Here is a 12827-nt window from a genome sequence, read left to right as displayed (position 1 = left end):
AATGAAGTAAACAATGATTCTAAATAAAGAAAATTAGACTGAGGAATTATTAATAGAAAATAGGGAGGTGGCAGGTGAATTTAACAACCTTTTTTTTAATCAGGCTTCACTGTAGAGGAAAACAAAATTCCCAGAATAGCATGTGAGGAAATGAAAGGGTGGGAGGAACTCCATGACAAGCACCAAGAAAGTGGAAGTATATTACCGGAGCTGTGGGCTAATAAAGCCAAGGAGCTGGTAAATGTTTTCATCATCGAGTCACCATAAAATAAATAGTAAGATAGTTGATACTTTGGTCTTAATTTTCCAAAATTCTCAACTCTGGGGAATGTTCCATTCAATTGAAAATCTCACTGAAAAGGACAAAGCAGAAAGTAGAAAACTACAGGCTGGTTAGCTGTCATAAGTATGATGTTGGAAGCTATTATTAAAGAGGCAGTAATAGGATGCTTAGAAAAGTTTACAATAATTGGACAGAGTCCAAATAGTTTTATGAAAAGGAAATTGACGAGTACTGAGAGGAAGTTACATGCTAAAGGAGAACCACTGGCAGTCCTGTTTGTTGGTTTCTGTTGGTTATTTTCTGGTCGACAAGTTGCAGTGAGTGATGCGCTGTGGAAATGAGTGCTGAGGACTCAACTGTTTATAGTTTATGTAAATGACTTGAATAAAGGTTTATTGCTAAATTTTCTGATAGCACAAAGGTAGGAAAATGTCCTGTGAAGAGGATATGAGAATGCAAAGGGATATAAATGGGTTGTGAGTGGGCAAAGATATGGTAAAATAAACATTATGTGGGAATATGTGAATTTGTTCATTTTGCCAGGAACAAAAGAAATGGAGCTGGAAATGTGTTGCTGGAAAAGCACAGCAGGTCAGGCAGCATCCAGGGAAACGTCGATTCTCCTGTTCCCTGGATGCTGCCCAACCTGCTGCGCTTTTCCAGCAACACATTTCCAGCTCTGATCTCCAGCATCTGCAGACCTCACTTTCTCCACAAAAGAAATGGAGCCTATTGTCTGAAACATGTGAGATTACAGGTTTGAAATGGAGAGAGGTGTGGTCACCTTACTGCACAAATTGCAAAATGATATTGTACAGGTGAAGTAAGTAAGAAAGCTAACAATGTTATTACTTATTGCAAGAGGGATGAAATACCAAGTAAGGAAGCTTGTGCTTCAGTTATATGGTTGTTGGTGAGATCTCATCACTGTTTACCCGGTTGGTCATTTAAGGAAGGGTGTAAGTGCATCGAAAGAGCTTTCGAGAACCTTTATTGGACTAATACCCAAAATGAGCAGTTTGTCTTATGAAGAAAGGTTGGGCAGGATGCAGCTGTATTTTCAGGAGTTCACAAGGGCAAATGGTAACAGTTGAAATGCACAAGACCTTGCAGGACCTCGATAGTCAGTATGTGGAAAGAATGTTTCCTCTTGTGAATTCATGGTTACCATTTAAAGATGGGTAACCCATTTAAAGATTGAGCTGGAGAAAACTTTGAGGGTCATAAGTCTTTAGACAGTGGAAAGAGAGTCTTTGAGTATTTTTAAGGCAGTTGTGGATAGATTCTTGTAAGCACGAGGGTGAAAAGTTATCAGACAGGCAGGGATGTAGACTAATTGGATCGGTTAGCATCATATTGAATGATGGAGTAGACTTGAAAATCTTAGTTACCTGTTTCCTGCTCCTAACTTCTACATTCGTATTTCACCACCAGTGCACGCAGTCACTAAATGGCACGAACTTTTTTTTTCATGGAGATATGTGGTATCAAGGCAATGCTTTCCAGCATGACTAATTCTTGATCAAATTCAAATGTGATGTCATCTCTGATTTAAATTGTTTTTTGTTAAAATAAGATCCAGTGTATAACAGACTATTTGTTGGAAAAGTATTTCTAATTAAGTCCTTCTGATCAAGTTTCCCACTACATATCTGCTGCATGTGATTTCACACAATGTCAAGTCCATGACTCAGATCCCAGCACTTGCTACAAATCAACTAAACTTCTATCGATGCTCCTTACGCAAATGTTTCCATTTATTTTCTTCCTTGTGTGAAATTTTGATTGTTGAATTAATCAGTTATTTTATGATTTAGTCCCTTGAGATGAAACCTTGAAACCGCAATAAGAGATTGCCTTGAGATTGAAATTCAGGTTTTGCAAATAAAGTAGTATGGAAACACACTTGTTGCACTCATCATAGAGGCATAAAGGTCTGTAGCACAGAAGACAGCTCTGGGACCTATCAAGTTTGCACAGTCACGTATAAGCACCCGAATTTTCTAATCCCATTTTCCAGCACTTAGCCCTATAACCTTATATGCCTTGGCATCACAAGTGCACATCCAAATACTTCATAAATGTTGAGGGTTACTGCCTGTACTGCACTCTGGGTGAAAAAGAATATTTCCTCCCCTCCCCTCTGAACCACCTGCCCATACCTTAAATTTATGCCCCTAGTCATTGATCACCACATCCAGTAGAGTGGCAGACATGCTCATTAGATTGCTCATGTGAAGACAAATTTATTTTGAGGTGCTCAACAAGATTACAAGCCCCATCAACTTACTCTACTTTGAATCACAATAACATTAAGCAGAGCAACTTTAAATGTACAGGATTGCCTTTTACCTTTTTTTTCCACAATTAATCCCAAGATTATGCTGTCTTTCCTTCTAACTCAGCCCTGAGAGAAAGCCATGTATTTATATTCGTTTCATCCCTAACTGTAATGAAACAGAACTTAAAAGCATTTATCCATTTTCGTCTCCACCATTCACCCCATCACAATGTCTGGTAAAGTATTTGAAGTGTTCTATAACCAATCTGATTTTCTCTACTCTCCTTTCTATCCACTGTTTTTTAAACTTCAGCTGTGTTATCTTTGTACCATCTCAATTGCTCACAAAGCATGTTTTTTTTTAATTATTCACAGTGTAAGAACATTATTGGCTAGAACAGTATTTACTGCCAATCCCTAATGGCTTCAAGGTCAGTTAAGAGTCACTAGCAATAAATGATTGCCAACAAGAATAGCAATCAGTGACTAGTGGTGTGCCTCAGGGATCAGTGTTGGGACTGCAATTATTCACAATTCACATGGATGATTTGGAGTTAGGAGCCATGTGTAGTGTGTCAAGGTTTGCAGATGACACTAAGATGAGTGGTACAGTAAGTGTGCAAAAGACTGTGAAACCTTGCAAGGGGACATAGTTTGAGTGAGCAAGCAAAGGTCTGGTAGATAGAGTTCAGTGTTAATAAATATGAAGTCCTCCATTTCAGTAAGAATAACAGTAAAAAAGACTATTACTTGAATGGGAAGAAATTACAGCACACTGCTGTGCAGAGGGACCTGGGTGTCCTTGTGCATGAATCACAGAAGGTTGGTCTGCAGATGCAGCAGGTAGTTAAGAAAGCAAATGGAATTTTGTCCTTTATTGCTAAAGGGATTAAGTTTAAAAGCAGAGTGGTTATGTTATATAGGATGCTGGTGAGGCCACAACTGGAATACTGCATGCAGTTTTTGTCTCCTTATTTGAGAGAAGATGTATTGGCACTGGAGGGGTTGCAGAGGAGGTACACGAGGCTGATTTCGGAATTGAGGGGGTTGGCTTATGAGGACAGACTGAGTAGACTGGGATTATATTAATTGGAATTTAGAAGAATGAGAGAGGTTCTTATAGAAACATATAAAATTATGAAGGGAATAGATAGAGAAGATGTTTCCACTGCGTGGTGAAACTAGGAGAAGAGGGCGTAGCCTCAAAATTAGGGGGAAGCAGATTTAGAACTGAATTGAGAAGGAATTTCTTCACCCATGGGGTTGTGAATCTGTTGAATTCCCTGCCCAGTGAAGGGGCTCGTCAGTAAATGGTTTACAGCTAAGATTTTTTTGAACAGTAAAGGAATTAAGGGATACAGTGAGCGGGCGGGTAAGTGAAGCTGAGTCCATGATCTTATTGAATGGTGGAGCAGGCTCGAAGGGGCTAGATGGCGGCCTCCTGCTCCTAGCTCTGATGTTATTGCTCTGGGCCTGTAGGCACATGTAGACCAGACCAAGTAAGGGTAGCAGCAATCCTTGTCTGGGGGACTTGAATGAACTGAATAGGTTCATTGTTGGGCAAATTAAAGCTAAATATAGCCATTAGACCAGCTTTTTATTCCGGAGTTCTACTTAATTCAAGTTTCACCATCTGCTATGATGAGACTTGAACCCCCTCCACCAGGAATGAACTAGTCCAGTGACATTGCAACTGTGCCACTGCCTCCCCACAAATAAAGTGGAAATCAAATAGCACCTTAGCCTCTGATGTCGTCTTGTTATCCATGCTCACCTCAGTCTCTGAAATTATAAATCAGCTGAAGGCTACAATGAGTCAGTCATTGAACAAGGCATGGAAGCATGAGGGTTTGTGATTCTGAGATACCCTCTGACAATCTATGATGATGAATTTATTTTTTTCTCTCAGGAATCTCATTAATCCAGAGCAGTGCCAGTACACCTTTACAACCTCGCGCATCGATATCAGTTTGAAGAAAAGACAGAATCAGCGTTGGGGAGGACTTGAAGCTCTAGTGACACAAGGTCTGCAGAGTGACATCCGAATAATTCAACATGATTAATTGCAGGCGGGTCAGTTGGCACTTGGTGATAAATGAGCTATCTCACTGACGTCACCATACCTCATTTTCTTCAGATGCTGACTGGCCTGCTGGCTATTTTCAGTGTTTTCCTGTTCTTATTCTGTCACATTGTGGTGGGGACCAAACCAGCGTGCGCAATGGTTGGTATGACTGATCTTGCCCACTAACTACACTGCATGAATAATCACATTGGTATACATGCTGTGCAATAATACTACAAGAATACTAGAATTATGGTTACTTGGAATTTTTTTTTAAACCAGAAAACAACCAGTTGTGTCATTGCCAGTTCTGACCATGAATCTCTATTGAATGGAAAGATCAATTTTAAAATGTATAAGTCTTGGATATAATACTGGTGGACGACAGGTTTGTTGCTATATAACACAAGGTCACTTTACTTGCAGGGAGATCTATCGCTGTTTAACACTGGTGCAACCCTGGTGGTAACATTTTTATCACTAAATCACGGCAGTACAGGTGGGGGCACATCTGGCACCGTATAACACTGGTACAGTGCTGGTGGGGACAAGTCTATCAATATATAATACTGAGGTACTGGTGAATACTGGTCTGTCACTACATAGCACTTGGATACAGAAATGGAAGAGAGGGGTCTATCACTGTATTACACTGGGGTACAGTACTGGTGGGGATAGTTCTGTCACTGTGTAACACTGGGGTACAGTATTGGTGGAGACCGGTGATATTTTGTAATCAACCTGTTCAGAAATGTTATGACACATCTCTGGAAGAGGTAAAACCTGAAACTGGGCCTCCAAGCCCAGAGATAGGGGCGCTATTACTATGCTTCAATAGAGGGGGTCCTATGTCTGTCATTGCATAACAGTGGTCTAGCATTCACAGGATAGGTCTGACACAGTATAGATGCAGTGGTAGACCTGTCCCCATCAGAATGCCATCCCTCCTGCCCCCCACCCAGTGTTATACAGTGACAGACCTGACCCCACCAGTATTGTGCCCCAGCGTTCTACAGTATCAGACCTGTCCCAACTAGTACTGACCTCCCTGTGTTATACGGTGACAGACCTGTCCCCCACCAATACTGTACCCCAGTGTTATACAGTGACAGACCTGTCCCCCACCAGTACTGAACCCCAGTGTTATACAGTGACAGACCCGTACCCACCAGTACCGTACTCCAGAGTTACACAGGGACAGACCTGTCCCCACCAGTACTGTACCTCAGTGTTATACAGTTATACAATGACAGACCTATTCCCACCAGTAGTGACCCACCCCCACCATTGCCATGCAGGGACAGCTCCACTAGAAATGTTATCATGTTATTTAGAGAGATAGGTGAACACTATCAGAAACTGAACATTGAGAGGAATAATAGCTGCATGTAGAATAACAGTGAATATCCATGGCCTCTCCTGGACTGTGGACAATTATGAACAGCACAGTATAACTCTGACCTTTATTGGAACGGGAGGAATTTACAGGGCTATGGGAAAAGAGTGCGGTGCGATCAATGGAATGATTCATAAAAACCGCTCTTAAGATGGACTGTAAAATTGCATGAATCTTTCCCCCTAGCTGATTCATCATTTCCACTAAGACTGCTGGGAGAGTTTAACTTGGCATTTTTCTGTTTAGGAATTTCTGGTTGCCTGAACATATCCTTGTCATAAAGTTTCTAAAGATTGTCTGTGTTTGCCTCTACAGTTCCCTGGGCTGTTATAGTGGATAGGACACCATTTCAATTTTTATTTTAATATTCATTCACAGGAGAAGGGTATTGCTGGCTAGGGGAACATTTATCGCCCATCTCTGATTGCCCAGAGGGCACTTAAGAGTCAATTACGTTGCTGTGGATCTGCAGTCACGTAGACCAGACCAGACCAGACCAAATAAGGATGGCAGTTTCTTTCCCTAACAGTAATCCAGAAAGTTTTTTTCCAACAATCGACAATGGATTCATAGTCATCATTAAACTCTTAATTCCAGATTGTTATTGAATTCAAATTCCACCAGATGCCATGGCAGGATTTGAACCCAGGTGCCCGAATGTTATCTGGGTCTCTGAATTAACAGCCCAGCGATAATGCCACCAGGCCATGGCGTCTCCTTCAAATACATAAGAAGTAGACTTTCAAATTTAATATCCTTGTACACTGCTGCCACGAGCTTGAGAGTTATTGGCATTCAGCCAGAGTTATTGGTAATCTGTAAACCCATTTCCCAAGTTAAAAATCTGTACACAGCCCAGCTGGCCTATTCCACGGTGTAGCACAGCTCGACATGGTCCACCGAACAGACTCTTTACTGTGCTTTTTTTTAAAATTGTAATTGAATGCATAGATAACACAAATGCGACAATGTAGAGGGAACTGTACTCTGTGTCTAACCCTGAGCTGTCCCATTCCTGGGGGTGTTTGATGGGACAGTGTAGAAAGAGCTTTACTCTGTATCAAACGCAGGGGAGAAAGGTAAGAACTCAAACTTTTGTGGTGGTTGTTTACAAGAATGCATAAGCCTGTGGACCTTTCACTGGACCTTCTAAACACAGGCCTTGTGCTCCCCTGTTTAAGGTGCAGTGGGGGGTGCGAAAGTAGCTGTGCCCGCAGGCCCACCTTCGCTGGATAAGGCACAGCCTGGGAGCAGCCAGCACACACTTCCTCCCAAGGAGGAGCCACGTTCTAATGAGAAAGAGAAAATGCGCACAGAGGAGGCCAGCCTTGAGTCAGTGGCAATCAGGTCTACACCCGACAATGTGCAGATTAAGCAGGACACTCTTGTAACGTCGGTGAGTGACTAACGTTTAAAGTTCACTTTCCTCCTAAAAGTGTGATTAAAACTTACTTTTACTTGATGTGTGTCGCTGGAAAGGCTGATTCTTTTATTCCTGGTTACCCTGGGATGGGATTTTTGTGGTGAGCCACTGAGTTGGTCTGCTGTTCATACTTGATGCAGTTGAGGGGCTTGCTGGCCCATTACAGAGGGATTTGAGTATCAGTCACATTTGGCATGGACTGGATTCACATGTAAGGTCAGATGTCCTTCCCTAAAGTGAATTAGTGAACAAGTTGGGAGTCTGACTTCAATCAGAGCGATTGGCATTTCCATTTCAGAGGAGCTGAAAATAATTGTTTTTGTGGATTTCTAAATTGAAACTTGTTCTTTACATTCTTCTCATAAGGTGGGAGATGGGGTCTTCAATCAACTAAAGATTGGGTCACATTATAGAGCTTAGATATTTTTCAGTGCCATAATTTTCTCTAGTTGGCCTCCAGACCAACCTGCAGTTGTTGCACTTGCTTTTCTCCTCAAGGGCTGGTAAGTGTTGTCAGTTTACAAAACTCTTCCTGGAAGTCCACGTTTAAGTCTTCGAGTTAGCTGTTCGAACCTGCAATGGTAACAAAGCAGTTGCAATCAATGTTGCAAGTGTCACCCCATGTTGACTGTACCAACGATAAACTTCCCCGTGTTGTCCTCTTTGGCCTGTCTGCAGTCTTTGTCAGGATTGATGACATTGTCCTCCAGGAACTCTTCACTGTCATCCAACTGGGGGGGACTACTCTTGTCTGGTTCTATTACTGTCTAACTTATCATCGCCTGAGGATCATTGCTTGCCTTCTATTCCTGCTCCTGCTTTGCTGCTACTCTTGTGCCCCAAGGATCTACCCAGCCCCTCCTATTTCTCATCTGTGTGCTGTTCCTTGGCAACATGGACCTTCGGGTGACCATCCTCCAAGGTGGACTTCAGGACAGGCAGCAGAGGAAAGTGGCCGAGCAGAAACTGATAGCTAAGTTCGGTACCCATAGGGAGGGCCTCAACGGGGACCTTGGGTCATGTCACATTACAGGTGATCACCATTACACTACACACACACACACACTCTTTCTCACACTCACAACCCCCACCCCAAACAGACAGACAAAGACCCACATGCGCGCACACATTTTGTGTGGTGAATTTTTTTGTACTTGTAGAGTTACATTGCACTTTGCTCAAAAACTGCAGACATTCATGTAGAACTCTGAGCTCAAAAACTGCTCACACTGCAAATTTTTGCTATAAATTCTGTATTACGATCGAGCCCTCCACAATCACCTGATGAAGGAGCGTCGCTCCGAAAGCTAGTGTGCTTCCAATTAAACCTGTTGGACTATGACCTGGTGTTGTGTGATTTTTAATTCATTGCAAAGATGCAGCATCAGAAAGAGATTCAAAGGAATTCTTTTTGAGAAGTATTTTCACATACGTACTGACGTCACTCAGTTCTATGTCACCATAACACCCCTTGATTCCTTCACTTTTGGTAAATTATCAGACTTCTAATATAGAATGAACAAAAAATTGCTCCAGTGAAATGTTGGGAAGATTACAGCCATGGTTTTCAGTTCCTGTTCCAAACTCTGTCCTCTCCCTGGCAGCAATCTGAGATCAAGTCAGTCTCTTTGGAACCTTGATGTGACATTGCTGAAATGAACTGCCAATATAAATTGTGTCATCACTAAAACTGTCTGTTTCCACCTCCATAATATTGTTCAACTTTGCCAGTGATCAGCTCATTAGCAGCTGAAAACTTCATCCCCACCACTTTTATTTCCCTTGACTATCCCAGTCGAGAGTGTGGTGCTGGAAAAGCATTCGAGGAGCAGGAGAATCAAAGTTTTGGGCATAAGCCCTTCATCAGGAATGGCTATCGCAGTGCACTCCTGACTGCTCATCCACATTCTAACCTCCTTAAACTTAATCATCCAAAACTCAGCCCAAGTCTTAAATCCCAGCAAGCTTCATACACATGTTTGCTGACATTCATTTGCTCCTGATTAAGTAATGTCTTAATTGGTAAGTTTTCCTTGCCTTTTCTGTATTTTGTATGAAGGAAGTGTTGAACCTTAACCCTGTGTTGTGTGCTACAGCCCAAGCCCACCTGCATGGTGACCCCAATGACTCATGGCATTTCCAACACCGAGCACACTGAAGAGGAAGAAGAGGAGGAGGAGAAGAAGGTCTGCCTGCCAGGCTTCACAGGACTGGTCAACCTGGGGAACACTTGCTTCATGAACAGCGTGATCCAGTCACTGTCCAATACACGAGAGCTCCGTGATTACTTCCATGGTGAGTGCAGAAATGTTGAGTTCACTTCTTCAAAAGAAACCTTGTTGGTTGTGTTGTCCGTGTAGGGTAGCTAATGTGCTCCCTCAGACCTGACACACACTCAGTGGTAGAAGAAAGTGAGGACTGCAGATGCTGGAGATCGGAGTCAAAAAGTGCGGTGCTAGAAAAGCAGGAGGGTCGATGTTTCGGGCATACACTCTTCATCAGGAATGTGGGGTGGGGCGAAGTCCAGGAATGCAAGGGGGGGGGGATGGTGTTTGAGATGGTCCAGGTGAACTTGAGGTCAGGACAGGAGGTGTTTGTGAAGTTGATGAAACTGATTGATTGGCTGAACTGGTCCTCACTGTTAACAACTTCTCTTTTGAATACTCCCACTTCCTTCAGACCAAAGGGGTAACCATGGGCCCCAGCTATACCTGCCTCTTCATCGGTTACGTGGAACAGTCCATTTTTTGCAGTTTTACTATTCCCGACCTTTTCCTCCCCTACATCGATGACTGTATTGGCAACACCTCGTGTTCCCACAAGGACATTGAACAGTTCATCAATTTCGCCAACACATTCCACCCTGACCTTAAGTTCATCTGGACCATCTCAGACAACTTCCTCCCCTTTACCCCCTCCATCTGTATTTCGAATGACTGAATCACACAGACATTTACTTCAAACACCCTGACTCTCACAGCTACTTGTACTGCACTCCCTTCCCTGTAAAAACGCTATCCCTTATTCCCAATTCCTCCTCCTCTGCCGTATCTGCTCCCAAGAGGAGCAATTTCACTCCAGAACATCCACGATGGCTTCCTATTTCAAGGCCTAACCCCAACCCTAACCCTAGAACTCTGTGGGAAGCTAGGGAAGTGATTGCTGGGCCCTTGCTGAGATATTTGTATCATCGATAGTCACAGGTGAGATGCAGGAAGACTGGAGTTTGGCTAACGTGGAAAAGTCAGGGAGCTATAAACCAGTGGGCCTGATGTCGGTGGTGGGTAAGTTGTTGGAGGGGATCCTTTGGCACAGGATTTACATGCATTTGGAAAGGCACAGACTGATTAGATATATCAACATGGCTTTGTGTGTGGGAAATCATCGAGGAGAAAGTGAGGACTGCAGATGCTGGAGATCAGAGTCAAGAAAGTGGTGCTGGTAAAACACAGCAGATCAGGCAGCATTCCTGATGAAGGGCTTATGCCCGAAATGTCGATTTTCCTGTTCCTGGGATGCTGCTTTACCTGTGCTTTTCCACGCTCTCAACCCCATAGGAAATCATGTCTCACAAACTTGATTGAGCTTTTTGAAGAAGTAACAAAGAGGATTGATGTGAGCAGAGCCTTGGACATGATGTATATGGACTTCAGTAAGGAGTTTGACAAGGTTCCCCATGGGACACTCATTAGCAAGGTTAGATCTCATGGAATACAGGGAGAACTAGCCATTTGGAAGGCTAGTCACAGATAGAAAGGATGGTGAAGATGATGTTTGGTCAGAGTATTGAGTACAGGAGTTGGGAGGTCATGTTGCAGCTGTACAGGACATTGGTTAGGCCACTTTTGGAATATTGCATGCAATTCTGGTCTCCTTCCTATCAGAAGGATGTTGTGAAACTTGAAAGGATGCAGAAAAGATTTACAAGGATGTTGCCAGGGTTGGAGGATTTGAGCTACAGGGAGAAGCTAAATAGGCTGGGGCTGTTTTCCCTGGAGCGTTGGAGGCTGAGTGGTGACTTTATGGAGGTTTATACAATCATGAGGGACATGGATAGGATAAATAGACTAATTGTCTTCCCTGGGGTGGGGGACTCCAGAACTAGAGGGCATAAGTTTAGGGTGAGGGGGGCACGTTATAAAAGGAACCTAAGGTGTAACTTTTTCACGCTGAGGGTGGTGCGTGTGTGAAATGAGCTGCAACAGGAACTGGTGGAGGCTGGTACAATTACAGCATTTAAAAGGCAGCTATCTAGATGGGTATATGAATAAGAAGGGTTTAGTGGGATGTGGGCCAATTGTGGCAAATGGGACTAGATTAGTTTAGGATATCTGGTCAGCATGGGCGATTTGAACCGAAGGGTCTGTTTCCGTGCTGTACATCTGTGACCAGAGTTTCCCCTCCCACATTGTGAACAATGCCCTCCAATGCATCTCCTTCACTTCCTGCACATCCGCCCTTGAGTCCCAACCCTCCAACCACAACAAGGATAGAACCCTCCTGATCCTCACCTTCCACCCCACCAATCTCTGGATACAACGCACCATCCTCTGCCTTTTACACCACCACTACTGACCCCCCACCCCCACCCCGCCAGTGTTATACAGTAACAGACCTGCCCCCACCAGTACTGTACCCCAGTATTGTACAGTGAAAGACAAGTCTCCACCAGAACTGACCCCACCACCAGCTCACCCTGCACTCCTGGCACCTTCCCTTGCCACCACAAGAGGTGTACAACCTCCCCTCTCACCTCTGCCCATGGCCCCAAAGATCCTTTTGCATCCAGCAGAGATTTTCCTGCACGTCCGTGCACGCCATCTATTGTGTCCATTGCTCTCTGTCGTCTCTTGTACATTGGGGAGACATGGCCAACTTGCAGAATATTTGAGATCATCTCTGGGACACAGGCACCAAACAGCCCCACCACCCTGTGGCTGACCACTTCAACCCCCCTCCCACTCCACCAAGGACATGCAAGTCCTGGGCCTCCTCCACTGCCAAATCCAAGCCACCCGACATCTGAAGGAAGAACACCCCATCTTCAGCCTTCGACTCTCAAACCACATGGTATCAACGTTGATTGCACCAGTTTCCTCATCTTCCTTCCCTCACCACCTCATCCTCCAACTTGGCACCACCCTCTTGAACTATCCCACCTGTCCATCTTCCTTCCCACCTTTCCACTCCAACCTACCACCATCACACCCCACTTGCATCCAGTTATTGCCTTCCACCCAGCGCGCTCACTCGCTCGCGCTCTCTCTCTCTTCTCTCTCTTCTCTTCTCTCTCTTCTCCTCTCTCTCTTCTCCTCTCTCTCTTCTCCTCTCTCTTTCTCTTCCTTCCTTCCTCCCTCTTTCTCTTCCTTCCTTTCTCTT

General features: G+C 43.9%; 1 protein-coding gene across 8 annotated transcripts in view; it reads left to right on the top strand.

The window, feature by feature from the left end:
- Nucleotides 1-12827, top strand: part of usp19 (ubiquitin specific peptidase 19) — a 173697-nt gene that overhangs the window by 91528 nt on the left and 69342 nt on the right. For 7 of the 8 annotated variants that reach the window (XR_006314249.1, XM_043707548.1, XM_043707547.1 and 4 more), the window contains 3 exons: nucleotides 4474-4589; nucleotides 7207-7421; nucleotides 9545-9743. Coding sequence is in view for 7 of the 8 variants with exons in the window: in XM_043707548.1 (XP_043563483.1) it covers nucleotides 4474-4589; nucleotides 7207-7421; nucleotides 9545-9743 (530 nt within the window). In the remaining variant the exon portion in view is untranslated. The remainder of the gene's footprint in view (nucleotides 1-4473; nucleotides 4590-7206; nucleotides 7422-9544; nucleotides 9744-12827) is intronic. The other variant, XM_043707546.1, reaches the window with a different exon arrangement.

This window comes from Chiloscyllium plagiosum, chromosome 18, assembly GCF_004010195.1.
Source record: "Chiloscyllium plagiosum isolate BGI_BamShark_2017 chromosome 18, ASM401019v2, whole genome shotgun sequence".
NCBI classification, from domain to species: Eukaryota; Metazoa; Chordata; class Chondrichthyes; order Orectolobiformes; family Hemiscylliidae; genus Chiloscyllium; species Chiloscyllium plagiosum.
Note: the sequence above shows the minus strand (reverse complement) of the source record. Positions and strands in the feature narration are given on the sequence as shown.